The 24,318-nt window shown below is 36.9% G+C and overlaps 1 protein-coding gene across 3 annotated transcripts in view; it reads right to left on the bottom strand.

Moving 5' to 3' along the window:
• Positions 1 to 24,318, bottom strand: part of HS6ST2 (heparan sulfate 6-O-sulfotransferase 2) — a gene marked incomplete at both ends in the record, with an annotated part of 346,112 nt that overhangs the window by 95,302 nt on the left and 226,492 nt on the right. The window contains one exon of one of the 3 annotated variants that reach the window (XM_080719496.1): positions 11,498 to 11,530. The exons of the other annotated variants lie outside the window; for them this stretch is intronic. Coding sequence (XP_080575622.1) covers positions 11,498 to 11,530 — 33 coding nt within the window. The remainder of the gene's footprint in view (positions 1 to 11,497; positions 11,531 to 24,318) is intronic. 3 annotated transcript variants of the gene reach the window in all.

Below are 24,318 nucleotides of genomic sequence, written 5' to 3'. Positions count from 1 at the left end.
GGGAAATATGACATCATGTGTTCTGAGAGAGTTATAAGCTCCTATCCCATTTCGTTTTCTCAAATAAGATGCCAGCATTTATAACTAATTAGTTTAGTGTGACTCAGTTTATTTCATCCCATTATGAATTTCAGAAAACTTGTTTCTGACAAAACCATAAGCTATTTCTCATTAATCTGCGCAAAAGAATTTTCTAGTGTGTGCATATTCTGGGAGTCAGAAAATGGCCACTGCCTAATGCAATACATAAAGTGCATTTTCTCCTCTATAGTTCTTATTCCTTTCCATGCAAATTAGCTTCAGTGGGCCTAAGAAACTCTTTATTTTGCCTCATACATCATGTACAAGATTGTCAAATCAATTCATATGAAAAATGGAAGAAAGATTATGCACAGGTTTCTCTTATAGTCTCATGTGTATTTATATTTTAATACAGAAACAGTAAATGCCATTGAAAGGCTCGTTTATGTCAATTTAATATGACTCTGACGTTCCATGAACAGTCTTCTTTTAGGTCTCCTGTGAAATGAACAAGATTTCCTAGAGAGTAGAAGGTAAATTGTGCCCTGTGGCAAGCAGAAATCAAGCCAGAAACTATAGAAGTCATGAGAAGAAAGACCAATGTGCCACCAACTGCCATTTATAGATGGTTGCAAGCATACCCCTTACTCAAATGAAGAAAGTGGAAAAGTTTTCAAACCTCACCAGGCTTTGAAGAGGCTCCCTTATAATTTCAGAGTCTGGCTGCTGAGTACAACAAGTCTGAGCTGTCTGGAAAATCAATGGAGCCCAGCAGATACTAAGCCAATAAAAGGGAAGGAATAGGAAGCCCCATGTTGGCATGATGACAGTCATTTTTGTTTCTAAGTACAATTTGATGATTATATAGAAGGGCTATTTGAAATGTAGGAAATATTTCAACCTAGAAAGGGAATGGAAATAATCTAGTCATCTTTAACTTGTGAAAGAGTGTTCTCCATTTTATGTGCACATAAGATCTCCTATGATATATAGTCGCACTATGAATGCCCTGGGCCAAACTAATGTAAAACATTTAAGATGAAAAAAAAAATACTAGAATAATGAAATAGAGATGCTATAGTCATGCAAAGAAAAAGATTCAAAGTACTGAAAACCGAAAGCAAAAGATTATTAAATCTTCTGATGGAGAATGGGCCATAGTGTAATCAAGAATGCTATAGTAACACATGCATACCCATGTTTCCAGACCCACAATAAACAACAGGCACACTATGGAATCAGCCTAGGTGTCCCTCAGCTGATGAACAGATAATGAAATTATGGTATGCATATACAACAGAATTTAACTCAGCCCTAAAGAAGAACAAAATTAGGTCATCCTTAGAAAAAAATGATGAAACTAGGGAATACTATACTAAGTAAAATCAGCCAGTCTCAAAAGTCAAAGATTGTATGTTTTTTCTCATATGTGCAAGCTAGAGAGAAAACAGGAAACATGAGAGACCTTAAGGTATGTGGAGAGAGACCAGTAAAATAGTGGAAGGGGATAGAAAGAAGGAGATGGGGAAGGGAAAAAGAAAAAGCGTGTTCAAAAAATGGTATTGGCAAAACTGGTTAACCATATGCAGAAAAATGGAAATAAACCCTGCTCACTTTCTCACTTTCTCATACTGGAAAACAGTAGGGAGGATCCTCAGAAGAATGGGAACAAACTTACCATACGATCCAGTAATACCACTTCTTGGTATCTACCTAAAACAATGGAAACCAAACTACCAAACTAATGCATGCATATCTATGTTCATAGCTGCATAATTCACCACTGCCAAACTATGGAACCAGTCAAGATGTCCATCAACAGATGAAAGGATTACAAATCTATGGGATATGTACACAATATAGAATTTTACTCAGCAATGAAGAACAAAATTATATCATTTACAGATAAATGGATGAAACTGAAGAACATTATGCTAAGTGAGATTAATCAGTCACAACAAGTAACAAAGCAGATACTTTCCCTAATATGCAGAAACTAGGCGGGGGAGGTCATGGAGGAACTCTAGATGAAAGAGGGAAAAACATAGATGAGCAAATAAGGCGGCCTAACTGAGCAAGATGGAAGGGGGGAAGGAAAATCCCATTATGTATATGATGTATATTCACAAACGGGATGGGGAGGGAATGGGGTGGGAATTCGGTAAGGATTAAATGAGTGATGTGTGCATGTATGCCTCCACCATCTTGTAATCCATTAAGATATATGACTACAGTGCACCAATAAAACATTTAAAAAATAAAAATAAATAATAATAATAATTGATGAAGGAAGCATCAAATAGTGCTATTAGTGCTATATATGAAGGTATTACTACCAATCTTTCTAACATTATGAGGAGGGATAGATAGCAGGGTGGATCTGGAGAGAAATGCACCAAGACCTGTGTGCATGTTTGGTTGTGTGATTTTGAAACTTATTTTGATGGATAGTCATAATGCACCAATAAAAGTATAAAACTAGTTTAAAAAGGAAATTATGCTTTAAAATACAAGGAATAAATTTTGCTTACAATTTAAAAAAAGAATGCATTTGTCACTTGAAGAGCATGCATTAAGCCCCAAGTTTGAGCTTCAGCACAAGAAAAGGAAAAATCAATAAATATAAAAGAGACATCTATCTATACATATAGATGCTCAGTCCATAACCATTATACTTTTTCTTCAATTATTTCAACTTCCTTACGAGTTTTAGATTCTTATTTAAAGACAACCACTTTCTCCTCTATGGAACCTTGTACTGGCCCCAAATTCTTCAGGATATGACCAGTATTCCTAAGGGTTTTTCCCATCTTCGTTGATGATCTGTGAGCATAATAAATTGCTAATGCTGGAAATAAACACAGCACCAATAATTGAAACACCAAAGCATGTAAATGAACAAACAAAAATAGCAGCTAGTACAGTTTATTACAAATCACAGACAGGTTAAAACAAAATGTAGTTGACCTGGGCTCTTGTCCTGTGCCACCCACTAGCTGTGTGTTCTTAGGTAATTCATTATTTTGGTCCCACAGGAAATCTCCCTATAACTGTTTTCCTCACTTTTCTTCCTAAATTCCACTGTTCTGTGTTAAAACCCTCTGACTGTAAATTAGAGTTGCATTTCTTAGAGTTTCTAAGCCCTCTTGAGTCCTCTTTCTGAAGAATCCTTTGCCACAGTAGCACACTTTCCTTTTTTCTGGATTTTAAGACTGCCTCTCAAAAATCTAATCATAGAACTGATTTTTGTGTTTAGAATCTGGCCAGGTATAGCCAGGTCTGGTGGCACATGCCTATAATCCCTGTACTTGGGAGGCTGAGACAGGAGGACCATAGGTTTGAGGATAGCCTCGACAGTTTAGTGAGACCCTTTTTCAAAATTGAAAGTGTTGGCATGTAACTTAGAGGTAGAATGCCCCTGGGTTAAATCCCCGGTATATAAAAAAGTAATATGGTCATATGTCTGAACAATGGCAATTTCCTTTCTGTTCCACCTTCTGTGAAACCCACCTTCTTGCTTTCCCATCTTCTCCAATAGATTTCAGTTAGACAAATATGAGAAGGTATGGGGTGATTTAGGGAAGGCGACTTTTCAATTCTGCTTTTAGTTCTTAAATGGGCTCTGACTAGGTGCCAAGGAAGCCAACACAGTGATGGCTGGGAGATTAGTGTGCTTCTAAAAGCTAATATACTTTTCTTGGCACCTGACTGACTAGGACACAACACCAGTATCACATCATTTGGAAAGCAATTTTGAGTGTTTCCCTTCATTTCAGTGGTGTTTAGTTCTTCTTGATGATCCCCTATGGGCATGCAGGAAAGATAGTGAACTTTCACAGATTCTCATTTAAGAAGCTGACAGTTGTATTTGTGGAGCTGAATTTTTGCCTGGTCTGCTGAGGTTAAAACAAGAAGCAATGTTTTAACTTCTTATGACATTTACAAGAACTGTAAAGCTGGCTTTTGCCAGAAAATGTATGTTTAATCTAAGCAATTCTGATATGCTAGGAAATGTTCCTACATATCCACTTTACAAAATTAAACAGAATGTTGGAGAGAGATTTTGGCCTACATCTCTACAAACAACTAATTATACCACTTTGGATCTAGAATAAAACCCTAGGGATCACTTCATTTGAACATTGGTTTTATCAATGGAGAAATGGGCTCAGAGAGAGGAAGCAGTTTGTCTAAGATTCTATGTTGTTCATTTGTAGAAATAAAGATGTGACTTGGGCTTTCCAAATCCCAATCCAGGGCTCCCTCCTCTACAGAAATATGCAAAGTCAAATGCTTATTAACCTTTAATGCTTCTACTTTTTTTTTTTAAACAGATAGTCTGCTTTGAGTAACAAAAAGGCTCTGAATAATCAAGTGAAATACCTAGAAAGGATTAACAGCCTTGTTTATATTCTAAAATAGTAAAGATAACAAACCCGTGCAAGAGAAGTTGAACGAGAGAGTGTGTACATTGGGTGATGCTTTCTTTCTTTCCTTTTTTCTTTCTTTCTTACTTTCCTTTTTTTTTTCTTTTTTTTTTTTTTTTTTTGCGGTCTTGGGGATAGAACCCAGGGGCATTCTGCCTCCAAGTTACACTCTCAGCCCTGTTTTTTAGTCTTTTATTTTTGAAACAGGGTCTCACTGAGTTGCGAAGGGCCTCTCTAAGTAGCTGAGGTCTCTGCCTCCCTTATGCTGGGATTACAAGTGTGCGCCACCACACCCAGCTGGGTGATGCTTTCGAACTAGCTAAGAAGAGACAGCCCTAATGATAGAGTGGCCAGAGTAGCTAAATTAGAATTGGTACTGAAACCAGAGAAGCATGAAATAGAGAAAGCCAAAAGGGTTCAAGTTAAAATTGGGGGTCCGTGCAAAACCAACAAAAGCAAAGAGCAACATTCTCCTTTTTTGTCATTCCCCACTCTTCTGATCCTTCTCTGTCTCTGAAAACAACTAATTATGATTATGAAGTTTTCTTAAGAACAGGTATTGCTCTCTAGGACTATGTTGTTCACTTTACTTACATACTTGTTCATTCACAGTTCCCCTTCAACACACCCATATAGTCCTTCAGAAACGTAGGGATAGGGACCTCATGTGTTTTATTGTTCCCTATGCTTAGAAAAGCATTTGGAACATAGTAAGTGCTCAGTAAATAGATACTGGATGTATGAATCTAAAAAGCATAGAAATTACACTATGATTGACAAAAATGGTGTGAATAGATATTAAAAACTTGAAATTCTCTGACCTTGTCAAACTATGGAACCACCCAAGATGTCTATCAACAGCTAAATGGATTACAGAACTGTGGGATATGGACACTATAGAATTTTACTCAGCCATAAAGAACAAAATTACGTCATTTACAAGGAAATGGATAGAACTGGAGAACATTACTCTAAGTGAGACTAGTCAGTCACAAAAAATAAGAAATCTGATGCTCTCCCTAATATCTGGAAGCTAGGGAGAAAATGGGTCATAGCAGGAACTCTAGACAAAGAAAGAGATACTATAGATGAGCAAATAAAGTGACCTAACTGAGGGAATGATATGGGGAAAGAGGGGAATTCTCTAATGCACATGATGTCCATTCACAAACATATCAAAGTCAAATACTGTGTCAAACATGAGAAGGAGGAAGAAGGAAGGATTGGGGTAGGAATCGAGTAAGGGCTAATTGAGTGATGTGTGCATATATGCCTCCACCATCTTGTACCCCATTAAGGTGTCTGACTACAATGTACCAAAAATATTTAAAAAAAGAACTGTCACGGCAATATAAGAAACTTGAAATTCAAGGATTTGTTTTATTATTCCGACTTGAAGTGAGAATAAGAGACTGTCTTTAACTCATTAATGTCTAACTCTTAAGGCAAAGGTAATAAAATTATTGATCCATATGTGCAGTATCATTATGAGAGTTTTGTAGCATGAGAGAGCCGAAGAAGGGTAGGGGTGCAATTTATGTAGCCATGGCAGGAATTCATGGGGCATATGGGTATATTTCTTAATTTTAATAATGCAATGAGGAATCCTTGGAAACAGTGACCATGACAGAGACTTTGACAAATAGGACCAAGAACATTTCTAATTAAGACTTGTGAACAAAAGGGAAAGGTGGGATGCACTATTCAAGCAAGGAACTCATCCTAAGTAGACAATCCCACATGGAGAGTAAGATGGCCTTTAAATATCTCACAGAAGAGTACCTTGACTGGAGGTACCTATATGTAATCTTAGAAAGGAGAAGAATGGGACCACCCATCTGCAAAATGTTACTGTTCTCAGCTCAAGATATCAGTCCTTGGTTTATAATTTCCATAGAAACGGCTCACTTACAACTAATTTTCCTGATATTAGTACACAAATTAACCACGATCTGTCTATCCCTTTGCTCTAACTTAATTTTAGGGTTAAACATAATCATTCTCACTCCAGCCTGAAACATGAACGGACAAACCAACTTGAAATGTAAAACTCCAAAGCAATTTAATATTTACCAAATTAAAATGAAGTAATCAATTTATAATTTGAATTTAGGCACATTCTCTTCCCATATTAGCAGTGTCCTATTTCCCTTAAGTTCTTTTTTGTTCATTAAGATTGTCAGTAAGTTGGGTGTGGTGGCACACACTTGTAATCCCAATACTTGGGAGGCTGAGACAGGAGGATGGCAGTTCACTGACAGCCTCAGCTACTTAGCGAGGCCCTACATAACTTTGTGAGAACCTGTTTCAAAATAAAAAATAAAAAATACGGTGGGGGTGTAGCTCAGGGGTAGAGTGCCCCTGGGTTCCATCCCCAGGACCGTAAAAAGAAAAAAAATTAAGATGGTCAGCAAAGTTATAGTCATTAATCAATTTGTGATATCCTGCAGATATTTCTAAACAAAATTCATCCCTCCCCTCAATGTATCTACATTTGACTGAAGAAAAATGTATTCTTTAAGAGTTAAGGACAGAGACCTTTTGTTTTCTATATTCATAGCATCATTCCTCCACAGAGACTCAAGCATAGTCAGTAAATATTTGTAAAATGAATGAAAAAATAACCTATCTACCCCTACAAGAATTCTTTGCACACACTTTAAATCTCTGGTATGCTTGACCTAGGATATGAATGTGCATCTATGCACCCATATGTTCTCAAAATTCCCATACACTCATCCTTCAGAGCAAATACATCATTCTTCCCGTCGACATGTGTGTTTCTATGACAAAACATTGAAACAACATTAACTGCAACTGTTCCAAGAAAGATGATTTTAATTAATATTCCTTCCAAATATGTCAATCTCCCAGCACCTAAAAATTGAACTCAGATTTCATTAGGAAAGCTGTTTCCCTTCTCCCTAGAAAATATACAGCTTTTAAAGTTCCAATTGACATTTAAATCTCCAGTTCATCATTACATAAATTCACTGTACCTCTCATGGTTTCCCTGAAAAGCCTATTTCAACCACTTTGTTAACTCAGATCACTTTAACTTCTGCACAGGCTAATGCCCCCCTATTGGTTTCTTGTTTTCAATTGGTAATATATCTGAAGCTAGATTCCTCCATCTGCATTCCTGAAGGGATGACAAAAGCCAGATACCACTTTCAGCCTCCTAGGATATCCTGCCCTGGAGATTCTCAGGAGGCAATTTGAAATTGGAGTTAACTTGGAGCTCCAGAATGAATTAAGGGTTCTCAAGGTCAATTTGGGAATCATTAGTGTAGAGGTTAAAGGTGAAGCTATGTGAGGAGATGAAATTCCACAGGGAGACAACATAGCAAGAGAAAAGAAGCAGATCAATGACAGAATCTTGGGAATTGCTCCATTTAAAGGGGTGAGGGGAGGAAGAAGTGTGTGTGTGTGTGTGTGTGTGTGTGTGTGTGTGTGTGTGTGTGTGTAAAAGAGATTCCCAACAAAGGAAAATCTAATGAGTGTTGAAAAGACACAAAGATAAATTAGGAACAATTTTAAGCAAGAGGAGATGCACCAAAGTACCAGACTATTCAAAGAAGTCCAGAAGACTGAGGCCAGAAAAGCAGCCATCGGATTTTGAAAAATCTTTGAGAAAGCAGTCTCCCCAATGTCATCCTCTGTGTGGCCACAATATATGCAGGTGTATATGCCAGTACCCCAAAATGCTATAAGATTAAATCTTAGTAGGGAATAAGACTGATACTCGGTCTCCCCAATGTCATCCTCTGTGTGGCCACAATATATGCAGGTGTATATGCCAGTACCCCAAAATGCTATAAGATTAAATCTTAGTAGGGAATAAGACTGATACTCGGTCTCCCCAATGTCATCCTCTGTGTGGCCACAATATATGCAGGTGTATATGCCAGTACCCCAAAATGCTATAAGATTAAATCTTAGTAGGGAATAAGACTGATACTTGGTGTGCTGGACAACAAAAGCAACAACCAATATCATTTATTGACTACTTTTTTTTGGTACTGGGGACTGAACCCAGGGGCATTCTACCTCTGATCTATGCCTCCAGACCTATTTTAATTTATATTTTTAATATAAGAAACACTAAGATGCTAAGAATTTTGCTAAGCTCCGGAGGCTCGCCTAGAACCTGCAATCTTCCTATCTTAGCTAGCCTTCTAAGTACTGGGATCACAGGCATGTGCTACCACACCCAGCATTACTGACTCTTTAGACCAGAAATAGTGATGAGATTGATATGTATTATTTCACTTAAATTCTCATAACAACTATATAAAACTGCTACATTTTACATGTGAGAAAATAATAAAAACCAAGAAAGGTTAAATTACCAAAGATCACACAGCCAGAAAACAGCAGTGCCAAGATTGGACCCAAGGTCTGCTTGAATCTGAAAGCCCATGGTATCAGTCACTGAAGTAATACTTCCATTGTTTTAATGTTAGGTAATCTATGCTTTAGGGGAGTGGTCCAAATGTCTCCTATTATCAGGCCCTTTGTATAGAACATCTCTGGTGCACATGCTATATATATCAACATCCTAGTTATATTTAAATAAAACTTATGAGGACATATTGAGACAATTTTGATTTGGCTCTTTGGGAAATAAGTTGAAGCTATACAATTCCAAAAAAAACAGTTATAAGTCAAATGTATTTACTACAATAGTTCCCAAAGTTTGTTTGAAAGTTTAAAAAAAGAACTGCAATGTCATTGATTTAGTGGTTGTTACTGAGATTCAAATTAAGGACAATCAAACACATCTAAAAATGAGGGAATTTAAAAGGATAATTTTAATGCATCTAGCCTTGACTTTCTATGAATCTATTAATTTTAAAGATACAGGGTATGAAAGAGAATATAAATACAGCAGTAGAAACAGTTGCCATGTGAACATCTTTTCATTCATTGAATTTATAAGGGCCTATCATTGAAATATTGTAAATATTGGCTTCCAGGCATTGATTACTAATAAAGAGAAACTTGGGAAATCCATTCCAAAATGGTATACTGAAAACCCAACCAAATAATTTGCTTACCGACTGCAGACCTTGTAAGATACAGTTGGCTTTCAGAGAAGAGAGAGAGAGACAGAGAAAGTAACAAAAATACTAACAATGTTTTTGCTGTTGATAGAAAAACAATGTTCTGGTCTGAAACAATAAATAGCACTGTTAATTGTGCATGTGTATAATAATAATAATAGTCATTTGAGATGGCATCTACCAATTTTTTCCTTCTTCCTTTGGCTTACAAAAATCCATTCAGACAACTATATAATAGCAAGTTCTTATACAAATTGTTAATTATGAGGCAGAGATTAGTATAATCTTAAACATTTATGAAACTACATGTACAAAGGATATTACCAAATTAATTTCTGTTTTATTATTTCATTAGTGAATGAAAACTCTGCTAGCCTTGCAAATAGTTTTCACATCTCATTCAGTCCACCAGAATTCAAAATGGCCCCACTGATATTTACCAATGCTGTTTCTCATCTCACCACCTGTACTCCTCTCCTCTTCTCATTAACTAACACCAGATATAAGTTGTTTTGATAGGAACTTCTGACCCATCTGATAAGTACCATAATCAGGATTTGTTTTGTTATATAGTAAAACTCTTATAGACAAATGGTGCTATTGTGTAGTAAATTTAAAAGCAAAATGCAAACAAAATTCTCAACACTTCTCTTATGAAACAAATCATAGGGATAGTAGTCTCTGTGTTATATTGACCATTCTTTTAATAACCATCCACTTCATTTTATTTTTCATGTGAAGAAATCAAGGCTTAGAATGGATTTGATCAAAGTCAGTTCATTAGATAGTAGCAGAGCCTGGTATTCTTGCCACTGTGACACATCCAATCTATGATCTTTAAATGCCCTCCTACAAATATTTTGGTTAGGTGTCTATGTATGTCTATAACTTTGATCTCAATGAATTATAATCTCACCATAAAATTAAACACTGAATTTACTATTCTCAACTTTCAAGTCAATCGATCCTCTGAGACCTTAATAGGAGAGCATCTTAAAATGGGTCCATCTAGGGGAAGGGGGGAGGGTACTAAGCATAGTCTGAATGTATGCCATTTTCAATATGTTCCACATTTTAAAAATGGGCCCATCTATTCTATTTTAATGAGTGTCTCTTGTAAAATTTCAAAGCTACTTTCTTTGCTTTCTGACCTATTTGAAAAGAACACAGGATGGGAATACAGGTGGGTAGGAAGAGAAAACAGAGAAACTGGTAAATATTTCTGTAGTCAATTAGTCTACAACAGGACAAATACAATAATGGTGAGCATCATGACTTTAGAAGAGAATATACCAAGTAACCAGAGCACATCATTACACAATGCCTTATAATTCTCACTCACTTCTTGGGCTCTAGTGGCCATTATAATACAATACCTGGCAACAGTTGGAACTCTCCTGGAGCATGCTCAGTGTCCCTTCTCCCCCCAAAAAGGAAACTTTCTTGAGCTTGATTATATTTGTTTTCCTGCAGGGATAATGTCATAAAATTCCCTGGCCAATGGGGTTCCTCTACCTTGCAATGTATATCTATTTGCATACTTTAAAAACCCTGATATTTTCAAATAATTCGTATCCTTTCAAGGAAACGTTGATCTGGTTGTTCTCTGAACCACTATCCAACCTAGGGACAGGCAGGCATGCCTGAAGCTCTGTAAAGAAGACTTTGCCAGTGGTGTGGGTCTTCTCAACCTCACATTCAACTTGCCATCCAATTTCAGCAAAAAGACAAAAAGGAGCTGATTAACTACTGTCCAACAGTCTGGGGTGGTAGCCCTGTATATTCATCCCACTTCTGAACTAGGTGAGCCTTCACACCTGGGACTGCATGAAATTTTAAAATAACAAAAAGCCCTAGCAAGAATATGTACAAGCCAAAAAATTAACTATTTTTTGTACCAAAATTAAACTGACAGACAGTAGAAAAGTCTATTTATTGTTGCTTTCTTGGATTTAGTTAAACTAAAAATACATTGTCACTTACCTTGCTGCATCTAGAATCTGAAAAATCCTCCACCTGTTAAAGGAACAGTAAAACCAGTCGCTAGCATTAGCTTGGCAATAGAAGAGTTAAAATAATAAAAATTTCCATTTCACTTGGATGGCATATTCTTCCAGCTTACCAAACTGTAAGAACAGCTCATGGATGGATTCCCCACTGTGCTCACCAACAGCTTCTCTCAAAGAATGGGAGGGGACACTGAATTACAGGGCTATGAAGAAAAAAGGTATACTGATGGCCATTTCTCTAGAGGGCTGTGATCTACCATTCACTCATACTAATTCCATTCCCTGACACAAAGAGGGAAGACAGTCAAAGCAAAAACAACAACAACAAAAAAAAAAACCTAAAGAAAGAAAACAATCCAACGTGAACCAAGCCCAATGCTGGAAATGGAAATGTCTGATTCAAAGGACTAAAGAATTTGCGTCAATTTTTCATATTATAAGAAATACATGAAACACAAATAAAAGGAAATGAAAACAATTATTAGACTATACTGATACTCTTCAAAAAGTTAAAGATTTAAAGCACACAATGCAGTGATCCATATATCATCTCTCTAGTTCCTTTTACCGAAACACAAGACATCCATTCATCAAGTAAACAATGTCTCCTCATTCAAAAAACATGCTTAGCTCTCCTTGTAATATATGTGTGAAGAATCACACAACACCAATTCCACTGTGTACATTTTTATATTATCAGGGACTGTGAAGTTGTACATAGGTCAGTTGCTAGTTTGAGGATCCAGATGGGCCCAGTTAGATTTGTTTTTCATTACAACAGAACAAGGGACATTATCATGTAATAATACTTTCCTGCCCAAAGCATGTTATACAGCCTGTGCATTTTCTTGGGGAAAATGCCTTCTTATATCAAATATGTCTGCAGGATTCAGCAGTGAGTCAAGAATCTTTTAATGGCATGGTTAGCAGCAGGGCACTTGCATCATCTTTTGAAAAGCAACATATGACAATTTTATCATCAGTCCCAGGTGTGATTAGGTCCACCTTTCCTGCTTCTAAGATGTTGGGATTACTAGAGAAGAAAGTGTCACAAAAAACAAAAGTGATATGCCTGGTAAACCTTGACATAAGATCTGTTAATCAAAATACCACCATTGTCTGACTTACCATCCAAGTCCCAATATGTTCTTTTATACTCCAGCAGCAAGTGAGAAGTAATCTAGAGTGTACTGAAGTGCCCCAAGTCTTAGATTCCCTACACAAGGAAGAGAGGCTAGAAATACTTGCAATGTACTTGGCCTCATGGACAAAAAATAACGCAACTTTACATTAAAAAATGGAAAAAAAAACCACCTTAGCAGCAACAACAAAACATGTCAACAAAGAAATCATAAAGCTTTATTTTGATTCTTAGTAGCAGAAAATTCCAAAGTTAATTATGTAGCACTTTCTAAAGCTATAATTTTCATTTTGCTGTACTAATAAATATCCTCAAATAATGTAGTTATGTGCATAATTAATTTGCATCAGGACTGGGTCAAATTTAAATTTGATCTGGGCACTAACAACTTTTCAGATTACTATTTTTAAATTTCTAAGTAAATTTCTCAACTGCCTACTGAAGTCTACCCAGTGACTGAACTGAGAAGTCTTTGGGAAACTCATTGTCTTACCTGAGAGCCCAGGTAGTCAGAGGTGGTGTATTTAGTGATGATCCATGATGATGTTACAGTGCATCAATCAAAAGGGTAGACGGTCATTAGAAGTTTATCACAGGCCATCAGGAAAAGGTGGAAAAAAGAGACATACTAATTAGAAAGAAAAGAACTAATTTTAAGAACCTATTTTATACACATGCATACACACATACTCTGGGAAAGTTCTTAACCGGAATCCTTTAAATAGACTCTTTTCTGTGGTAATGGTGATTGAACCCAGAGGCAATCTACCCCTGAGCTACACTCCCAGCCCTATTTTTTTTTTTTTAATTTTGGAGCAAGGTCTCACTAAGTTGCTGAGGTTTCATTGAACCTGAGATTCTCCTGTCTCAATTTCCCAAGTACTGGAATTACAGGGGTATAATACCATGCATGACATAAAAAAGACTTTATAATTATGATATTTCTTTCAAAAATATTTATTATCCATCATTGAGACAGGCATTAATAGATACTAAGGATACTGCAGTGAATAAAATAGATAAAAGACCTTGCCTCCGAAGTGTTTAGAATCTTGTGGGATAATTTTAAGTCAACTCCATCAAAAAAGAGTTCCACAGAAATACATCGTATATTGCCAAATCTAAGAAAAGTTTTTCTCCACATTTTATGTATGTCTATATTTATGTATGGGGAATATAACCAAATGGCATCAGATTCAATATTTGTATTGCAAAAATTATTTTTTTTGATTGAATGGGACATCATTAGCCTATGAGAGTCAAGATCCTTGGCTTTTAATCCTCATTTTACCAATGACTCATCTGATCTGAAGCAAATTTCTCTAATTAGAGATCTGTATGAGGTAAAGCCCTTCAACAAATAGGAATATATATATATATATATATATATATATATATATATATATATATATTATTGGTGCATTTTAGTCTCACATCATAATGTAGTTGAGAGTGGTAGTGACATATATACATATATACCTACATGCACATAGCACTTGGTGAATTTCCCCTGGCTCCTTCCCCACTTCCCTTTTCCCATATTATATTGAGATTGGCACTGGTATGCACACAATATCAATGGAAGTGATTCATTCATTAATTCACCCTCCCTTCACCACCACCCTCCCCTAGACCACCTCCTTCACTTCACTGGGCTTCTTCTCCATTATCTGAAGTTCATAAGTTATCTCAATTGCTTCTTACTTTCTACATATGAGAGAAAATATATGACCCTTCACTTTCTGAGACTGGCTAATCTTACATAACATAATGTTCTCCAGGTTCATCTATTTTTCTGAAAATGATATCATTTTGTTGTTCTTTGTTGCTGAGTAGAATTCCATTGGTGTATAGCTCATAATTTTGTAATCCATTCATCTGTTGATGGATACCTAGTTTGGTTTCATAATTCATTTATTGTGAATTCTGCTGCTATAAACATGGATATGCATATATCACTATAACATTCTGATTACAGTCCCTTCAACAAGCATGATTCTAAAAATCCCCCATTTTCAAAAGTCTTTATCTAAGAGTCCACTTGAAGGCTAAGTTAGTTAAAAGTACACTAATATATAGTCCTTCCGGACAACAAGCCACTAGTAGTCTAGAGAACCCAGACCCCAGCATTCTGCATTTGTAAGTAAATGAGAACATGACCAAAACAATATTAGCCATGTTGAAATATGGCCAAACAACAATCCGTACAGGCAAATGTCTTTGTTTATTTGAAATATAGAATGGCTATTTCTTTATGATGAAAATTTTATACAAGAAACTTAATTGAGAAAAACAACAATAACAACCTAATTGATGAACAATTGATTCCCGCCCCCTACTTTTCTCCCGCCAGGCAGATTCTTTTCTGCCAGAGTTCTGAGATGTTGGTGATGAAATCCATCCACTGGCAACTACACACTCCCAGATAAAGGCTAGATGCATGATCATATTTTGTGAAGGGTGTTAAAAACCCCAAAGCATCACTATTGTGGTGTAACTGTAAATCAATATCAGGTAACATACTCTGTGGGAAGCAAGTGCCTATCATGTTTCTGGAACTGCCAAGCAAATGGCCCTTTTAGCCTATTTGCTTTCCCACCCTGCACTGTTTTGTTCACTCTCTCCAACTCTCACTCTCTCTAAATCTCACAATCAGAAATTTCTGTGTCTTTAATTTCTGACCTTCTCTCTTCCTGTATTCCCTTCCACCATCATTCTCGTCTGACCTTGTATATTGCTGCTCAGTAACCCTCCACACATTCTTTTATTGAATCCCAGGTCACATTACTTAATCTCTGAAGGACAAACAGAGGATATCCCAGTAGGGGGTAAAACATACATTCTGCATGCTAAATTTGGTTCCCCTAAATGTGAATATACCCAATGCCTCCAAAGTCTTAGGCTAAATATTCTGTTCAGACTAGTGGAGGCAATTGGAGAAGGCAAACAGGGTTTTGGATGCTTAAGGCCCGAAGCAAAACAAACTACTTTACACTTTTATAATCGCCCTTTTTTACTTTGGATTTTTGTGCTTTTATTGGTACCTTATAGTCTCACATCATAATGCAAATTATGTTGACAATGACATACATGCACACAGCACTTGGTGGGCCACCCCTGGCCTCCCCATTTACCTCTCTTCCAATACAGAGCACCAGGATTGACATTGGTATATTCACTTATAAACACATAGTCGGTGGTAGTATTTTCATTAACGAATCTCAGTCTTCCTCCTCCCCTAACCTTAGATGTCCTCTCTGGCTTCACCGAGGTTTCTTTTCCATTATCTGGAGTCCTACTTGTATCCTAATTACTCCCTGTCCTGTACATATTAAAGAAAATATATGAGCCTTCACTTTCTGTGATTGACTAATCTCATGTAACATAATGTTCCCCAAGTCCTTCCATCTTCTTCCAAAAGATAGAATTTTGTTCTTCATTATTGCTGAGTAGAATTGCATTGTATGTATTTCCCATAATCTTTTAATCCATTCATTCATCTGTTGATGGACCTAGGTTAGTTCTATAATATGGCTGATTGTGAATTATGCTGCTATGAACATGGGTATGCATATATTACTATAGTTGTTTGGTTTCAACACCTTTGGAAAGATACCCAGTAGTATTTCCAGATCATATGGTTGATCCATTTCCAGTTTTTTACAGAATCTCACATTGATCTCCATAGTGGCTTAACTAGTTTGCAATCTCACCAACAGTATAGAAGAGTTTCTATTTGCCTATATTTTTGCCAACATTTATTGTTATTTGACTTCTTGATGATTGCCATTCTGATTGGGGTGAGATGGAATCTCAATATAATTTTGATTTGCATCTCCCTGATTGCTAATGATATTGAACCTTTTATGTACTTATTGGACATTTGTATCTCTTCTTTTGTGAAGTGTCTATTCAACTCAGTTGCCCGTTTCTTCATGGGGTTATTTGTTTTTCTAGTGTAAAGTATTTTAAGTTCCTTGTATATTCTAGTATTAGTCCTCTTTCATAGGGATAGCTGGTAAAGATCTCTCATTCTGTAGGCTTTCTCTTTAGATTCTTTTTTTTCTAATTCAGTTTCATTTTTTATTTTTTTAAATTTTTTTATTTTAAATTTTTTTATTGGTGCATTATATTCAAACATCATATTGGGGTAAAAAACTTGTGTGTACAAACATGTACTCATCGCTGATTTAACCCCTACCCAATTCCCACCCCATTCCCTCCCCGTCCCTCCCTCCCTTGCTTGGCTTAGTGATTGACTTCGATATGTTTAAGAACATTGTGTGTTTTAGAGATTTTCTTCTTCCCCCCTCCTTTCTCCTCCTTTAGGTTGTCTTGTTTGCTCCTCTATAGGATTTCCTCTTTCAAGAGTTCCTCCTATGACCCATTTCTTCCTAACTCTCACATATTAGGGAAAGCATCAGATTTCTTATTTTTTGTGACTGACTAATCTCACTTAGCATAATGTCCTCCAGTTCCATCCATTTCCCTGAAAATGATGTGATTAGATTCTTAATGATTTTTGATGAGTAGAACCTTTTTAATTTGATGCCATCCTACTTATTAATTCTTGTTTCAATTTCCTGAACTTTGAGTGTCTTATTGAGGAAGTTTTCATCTGTTCCTATATGTTGGAGTTTTGAACCTATCCTCTCCTGTAATAGCTTCACAGTCTCTGGTCTAATTTCCAGGTCTTTGATCCATCTAGCATTGATTACTGTGCAGGATGAGAGGTAAGGATTTAGTTCCACTTTTCTACACATGGATAGCCAGTTTTCCCAGCACCATTTGTTGAAAAGGCTATCTTTTCTCCAGAGTATGTATTTGGCCCCTTTGTCAAAGATCAATTGACTCTTAAGTGTGTAGATTTGTTTCTGTATCTTCTATTCTGTTCCATTAGTCTGTGAGCTTGTTTTTATGCAAATATCATGCTGACTTAATAAATATAGCTGTGTAGTATAATTTGAAGTCAGAAATTGTGATGCCTCCTGCATGGTTCTTACTGCTGAGAATTGCTTTGGCTATTCTGAGTCTTTTCTTACACCATATGAAATGTATTGCCTTTTGTATTTGCAAAATATTAAAATGCTTGGCCTCAATATTTTGCTTATGCACAGGCTTGATAACTGATGTGGGACCATGAAAGAAGCCCAGGAGCCACACAGATTGGGTTCCAGTGCAGGAACTTTTATTTACTAACTGCATGATGCTTCACATATGCCTTAATCGCTCAGCCTGAATTCCTTGGCTCCAAAATGGGAACAGGTGTAGTGGCTGCACCAATATTGATACTCAACATATTTAATAAAATATATGAAACAGGGATGGCCCAATAAGTCCCAGTTCAAGCAGAAAAGAAATATCAACTCTTATAGATATACTGATGAGTCTGGGTTTAGAAGGATGGCTTTCAAGGTGCTTGTAAATATTAGATGAGATCATTCACATCCACTTTGTAGCAGAAAACAAGGTCCAGGGTCAGTGTGAGATACATTATATGAATGATTTTTTTTAATCAGGGAGGAACAACAAATAAGAGAATAATTTCAAACAATATTGAGTTGTGGCAGGCCAGGGATGCAGCTTTCAGGTCCTTGTCCCTGAGTCATCTTGATGCCCTGGGAACAGAACCAGTCTGTCCAAGCTACACTCATAGACACCTGAAAGTAGATGTCCTGACATCTGTCCTGACATACTGTTTGACCAGCCTAACTTCATTGTTCCTTGCCAATCATTAGAAGTCATGCATAATCCGTGACAGAGAGCTCCTTATTGTTGGTTTAGAATACTGGAATCCAGAATATCCTTTCTAAATTGTATTCTTTGAGTTCTGTTTTAATGCCCTGATGTCCAATTTTTGGCATAACTATGAAGTAATTGAGTTTATTTTGTCTGCTCCTTTCACAGTGTTGCTCAGTGCAACAACTCTCTGAGGTTACATTTGGACAGGGCCATAAAGCTAAATGAATGACTAATATGTACAGGGCAGCCCTTCTGATTTGGCATATCCTTTCATGATCATCTCTCTTGTCAGCATGGAGCCACCTTCTATCCTAAGATACTAACATACTGTTTGATTCAGAACTTAAGTTGCTGCTATAAACAATTGATATGGAGAGTTCTTTCTGTATTCATCAGTCATAAATTCTGAGGGCCTGGAGATGTCTTTAGAGATCAATAGGGCCAACCAACTCTTCTGGAACCCAGAGATCCTGAGGGGAAGGGACTTATTGCAGATCACAGAGCACACAAGCTTCAAAGCCAAGATCAGGACCCAAGTCTATTGGTCCCTTTCCTTGACAGCACAGCATCAACCCTGTGTCTACCAAAGCCTACATAGAGGAAATATGCAAGCAAGTATTTTCTCTCCTCAACATAATAATACAGCCATTCAGAAATGTTCAAAGAGCAAAGGCTGCAAAATAAAGGGAAATTAACCATAAAAGACCCCAGAGATTTTAAATTCTTTTCCAGTATCCAATTGTAAACACAGTTTCCTATGCTTCTCTCTCCTCTTTTGTTTTCTATCTAAATGTGCTACATCATATGTATCTTATTGTATTGAGAAATAATACCTAGTACCCGAACCTATATTGCCTAAGAACCAACTACAGTTTGGAAACAAAATGGATCTGGTGAGGAAGATTGCTGAACAGCCTCTTTTGAAATAGTGTTTTCTCATCTTCTGGTTAGCCAGTCAATTCTCAGTTGTGGATGTCTTCTCTGTCCGCTGTCTGCAATCCGTACAAAGCACCCATTTCCTCCTCCACCCCCCCCCCACCCGAATTTAGTAAGAACCCATTTTGGCATCATAAGAGTGCCCTCTAGTGATGATCTAATTAAGAACCTAGAGACTGAAGAATTCTTGTTTTCATGAGAAATGGCTTGTTATCCTCAGATGTGGTAGGGTATATTCTTTCTGAAAGCATTTATAAAACAAAACACTTATCTGACAGTTTATTCATTCAAAACAAAATAGAGGGCCATAAAAGAAAACCTATAAGGTTCCCAGACACAGGCTAACTACTTCAACTGAAAGTTGACAGCATTTTTAATATGTACCTTAGAGTTCTTCCCATGTAAACATCTGTATTTGTATGTTAAATTCCAGTAGTTCATTTCTTCAATATAGTCCCACATTTATGTTTTCTTTGTAGGAAGGAAAAACCCAAGCAATAATCACTTAGAAATTTTAGGCTGTAAAAGGGCTTTTGTTCTGTCATAAAAGAGTCTGAAAAAGTTTCACTTACAATTTAAATATAAATGTACATCGGAGGTTATTATATTCCATTTTATTTGCATGCTATAGATTTTTGGGTCTAGACAACCCACAATGAATGTTATTCCAGCACTAGCTCAAATCAGCAGGCAGGTTTCCATTGTACCTTTTATAATTAGCTTTGCAAGGAGCTCCTACTTTATGGAATTCCAGTGATTTTATGATCACCTAGACAAAGGATGGCAAGCTGCCAACATGAGATTTAACTGTTTCTTTCACAATTTAATGTGTTTAAAACACAGGATAAAAATTTCCTAGCAAATAATGATTTGGCCAGTGCTAAAATAAGGATTGAGATAATCTCAGGGATATGCTCAGCCAAGTCACCAATAGGATCAGATGTGAAGACACATTTAATGGCCCATTCTGGACATATGACACCTGCTTTCAGCAAGCATGTCTCTGCCAGTCAAAGCATGGTGAGAACCACTGGATTTGTTTGTAAACTTCCTTCAAATAGATTAAAATAAGTAGCGGAGGGCAGGCCTAGGAAGAGGTAATATGCTTCTCCACTTCTCTTTGGCTGCTTCAAACTTTCCAGACTCATTTTTCTCAACAAAACCGTAACTTCTGTGTGATCTTTGATAATAACTAACGGAGAGCACAAATCAGGAGAATCAATAAACCTGTTCAATTTAATATACCCAATTATTCTGACTTAAAAATTTAAAAAAATCCTACATTGCCCAGACGTTTCCAACCATCTAAGTTTAGAGGGTCAAGTAAATGAAACATCTGGATAATGGGCTTCATTATAAAAATCTGTGATGATTACTTTAAGTCCCTGCCTTTCTTGCCCACATGTACCCTGAGAGTCATTGTGACAAATCCATATGTCTAAGGCTATGCTTGAGACCCCTGGCTAAACAGTACTTTCAGCTTGGCAGGTGTTATTCTCCTAAATGAGATTTTCCTGCTTGCTACAGATAAACTGCTTTTGAAAAAATCATGATCAATTTGGTTATGGTGGGTGGGCCAGCAGCCTGCAGGGACAAGGAAGTTATCAGGCAGATAAGGTCTCTCTTTTTGAAGCAGTGGGTGGCAGGATTGTTTCTCTCTACGAAACCTCTATTTCTTACTTATAGGGAAATACAATTAAATTATATATAGACAGAATCCAGAAAGTTAAAGGCAAGATGACCAATGAAAAACTCAGGAAGAAGCAGAGGATGTGTCTCATTCTGAAAATACCATGTAACTACAGTAGTAAGAGGGGAATTTTTGCTTGGGGAAAGAACCATATTTGCCAAATGACTAATTTTATTCTCTAGCATGGTGAGCCAGTCCATTCACAAATCGACCTAGAGACCATGAATTCCAAACTCTGCATTTATACAATTCCTGAGAGTAAAAATGACTTGTACAGGGTCGCACAATTCAGAATAGGGTCAAAGCCAACCGCAGACTTCAGGACATCTGGATTCAGAGCCTTAAAAAACACCAGAGTCTTCTCCAAGGAAATGAAAGTAAAAAATCTATGCTAGAGACAAGGGAAGGAAAAAAGACCAGTTGGAAACCAGCAACAGAGATCCAATGATGAGGACTGGGCTTTGTTTTTAAAGTAGAACAAAAACCCTGTAAGAGGACAGATGAAACTCTTTTCCCCAAGGTCAGGCAGCAAATACATTAGAGAATGGAGCTTGCAGGCTGGTTTGATTCCAAAGGTTATGAGCTTTTTGCATTAGCAATTTAGGGACCCCTATTTTTTATGTGGCCATACTCCAAATAGAAAGGCGTTCCCTCCAAGTTACAGGCGAGTTTTAGCATGTTCATTTTTTGCAGTTGTTGTGATAATAGAGTGAGCCCTCATCTACAAGTCAAAATCCAACTAAGCCCTTAGCAAGAACCTGGACAAAGCCTTGGTACCTGATTTTTGACTTTTCAAGAACCCTTTTGGAGACTAGAAACAGAATCAGCATATGACCCATTCATAACACTCCTTGGTATCTTTCCAAAAATTAAAGTCAGAATACTATAGTGATACATGCATATTCATATTTATAGCAGCATGATTCACAATAGCTACATAAAGGAACCAACCTACATGTTCATCAATAGATGAATGGTAAAGGAAAATGTGATATATGCACACATGGAGTTTTATTGAGCCATAAATAAGAACAAAATCATGTCATTTTCAGGGAAATGGATGAAACTGGAGAATGTCATGCTAAGCGAGATCAGCCAAGAGTTGCATATTTTCTCTCATATTGGAAGCTAGAGAGGGAAAAGAACAGAAGAGGGACCTCATAAAAATAAGAAAGATACATGCAGAGTGGTGGAAGGGGATGGAGGAGGGAGGAAGTGAGGAAAGGACAGGTTTGGAGAAATAAAAAGACCAATAATGTTATGTGCATATATGAATATATCTCTATGAAACTCACTATCATATATAATTATAATGCACCCAAAAAATGTTTTTAAGAGCACCATTTTGAACTACCCTAGGCCTCTAGACCCAAATAAAACAGGGGGCCATCAGAAAAACCCATCAACTTCCTCCTTACAGCAAAGAACTCTGTTCTTTCCCCACAGGACTAGTGTGCTCCCTCCAGCTGCTGAGGCTGCTTACCTGGAAAATAAGGAGGCAGTGATGATAATGTTCTAGCTTCTAGCTAACTGAAATAATGCTTTGGAAGCCTCTTTCTGCTTAAGAAGGGATACAGAATGTGGCTGACATCTACATCCAGCATTACGCAGTGCTGTCTCTACACAAGTTCCTTCAGGGAGACCTGTCTCAGCTCTATCACCATAGCCTGAAGCAGCAGATGAGTCTCTTTTTCCAGGAAAACTGAAAATACTCCACAGTGTGGACAGTCCCCAGAGTAAGAGGAGAATTTGGAACTGCTTATTTGAACATGTACTTGCTGAATCACTAATTGCACCAGTGTCACATCATTAGGCTGCTTGTTCATTCCTGCTTATTAAAATGAGGGTGTTCTGGGTATCACAGTCAGGGCAGAAATCACCAGGCAGCTGGGTTTGTGTAAATAGAATCCTGGTTTTCCACTAATATATATTCCAGTCAATCTACAACTACCCAGCACTTGGCAGTTGCCCTTCATATTCTGGCTTTAAGCTTCTCTGTCCCAGACCCCTTATCAGGTGGGTAATGATCTGAAAATGCACATGAACTGATCCTATAAAAGAAGCCCAATTTAAAGGGGGTGTTTATCTAGAGAAACCCATTAAATATAACTAGCCTAGTGATTTTACATTTTGGATGGAAGTCTCTCCCAAAACACAGGCACATCTCTTTTATTCCAATTTTGTTCTTTATTATTCTGACATATATCTACATTTTCATAGCTGTATTAAGGTGTAATTCACATACCACATAATTCACCTACTGAAACTGTATAATTTAGCCATTTTAATGTATTTTTAGATATGTACAATAATCACCAGTCAATTTTAGGACATTTTCATTTTCTCCAAAAGAAACCCTATATATTTTAGCTCTCATTGCTCTGTCTCATAATCTTTCCAAATACCTGTCCACCATTAATCTACTGTCAGTCTCTGTAAAGTTTCCTTTTCTCAGTATTTTAAATGAATGGAATTACATAGTAATAGTTTTCTGTGACTGGCCTTTCCTACTGAGAATTCCTTCCTTTTCCTTGTCCAAATAATGTTCCACTGTATAGGCATGCAAAATTTCTTAAAACTCAAATGTATCTAAACAAGTGTACAGATTGTCCTAAGTGACCTTCTGTAGTTCAACTATTACTATCATGATTAATTAGATAAATAATGAAATACAATAAGCACATTAATTTATTCATTTATCCAAAACTCTGCTGAGCATCTTCTCTGTGCCAGAAATGGTGCTCAGGCACACTGAGTTCAAAGGTAAGCAAGACATGGTCCTTGACTTCCATGAGTTCACAGTGAGACTAGCAGTATGGAAAATTGTGCACCACACTTGGTAGCTTTGCAAGACAGAACTACTGAAATCAATGGTTAGTGACCTACAAGTGATGATAAATACATTTTCTACTCTGAAGAAGTTCATAGCCCAGACCTGGGTTCCTACTTAAACAAACTAGCCCAAGAGAGGCAGCATTCAAGAATTCAGGCATTTTGGTTCATTTTCTTTGCCTTCTCATTGAGGTAAAATTCATGTAACTTAAAATGAACCATTTTAAAGTGTCTAATTATACGAAATTTGGTATAGTCACGTTGTGCAACACCACCTCTATCTCCAAAACATTTTTATCATCCCAAAAGTATGAAAAAAATGATTAACTTTAAGCAATCTCTCCCTTTCTCTCTTCCTCTTAGTGCCTGACAGCCACAAATTTGTTTTCTGTCACTGTGGATTTGTCTATTATGAATTATTCATGTAAGTGGAATTATACAATATGTGTCTATT

This window comes from Muscardinus avellanarius (genome assembly GCF_963383645.1).
Source record: "Muscardinus avellanarius genome assembly, chromosome: X".
In the NCBI taxonomy this organism is placed as follows: Eukaryota; Metazoa; Chordata; class Mammalia; order Rodentia; family Gliridae; genus Muscardinus; species Muscardinus avellanarius.
This window is presented reverse-complemented; position numbering and strand designations above follow the sequence as displayed.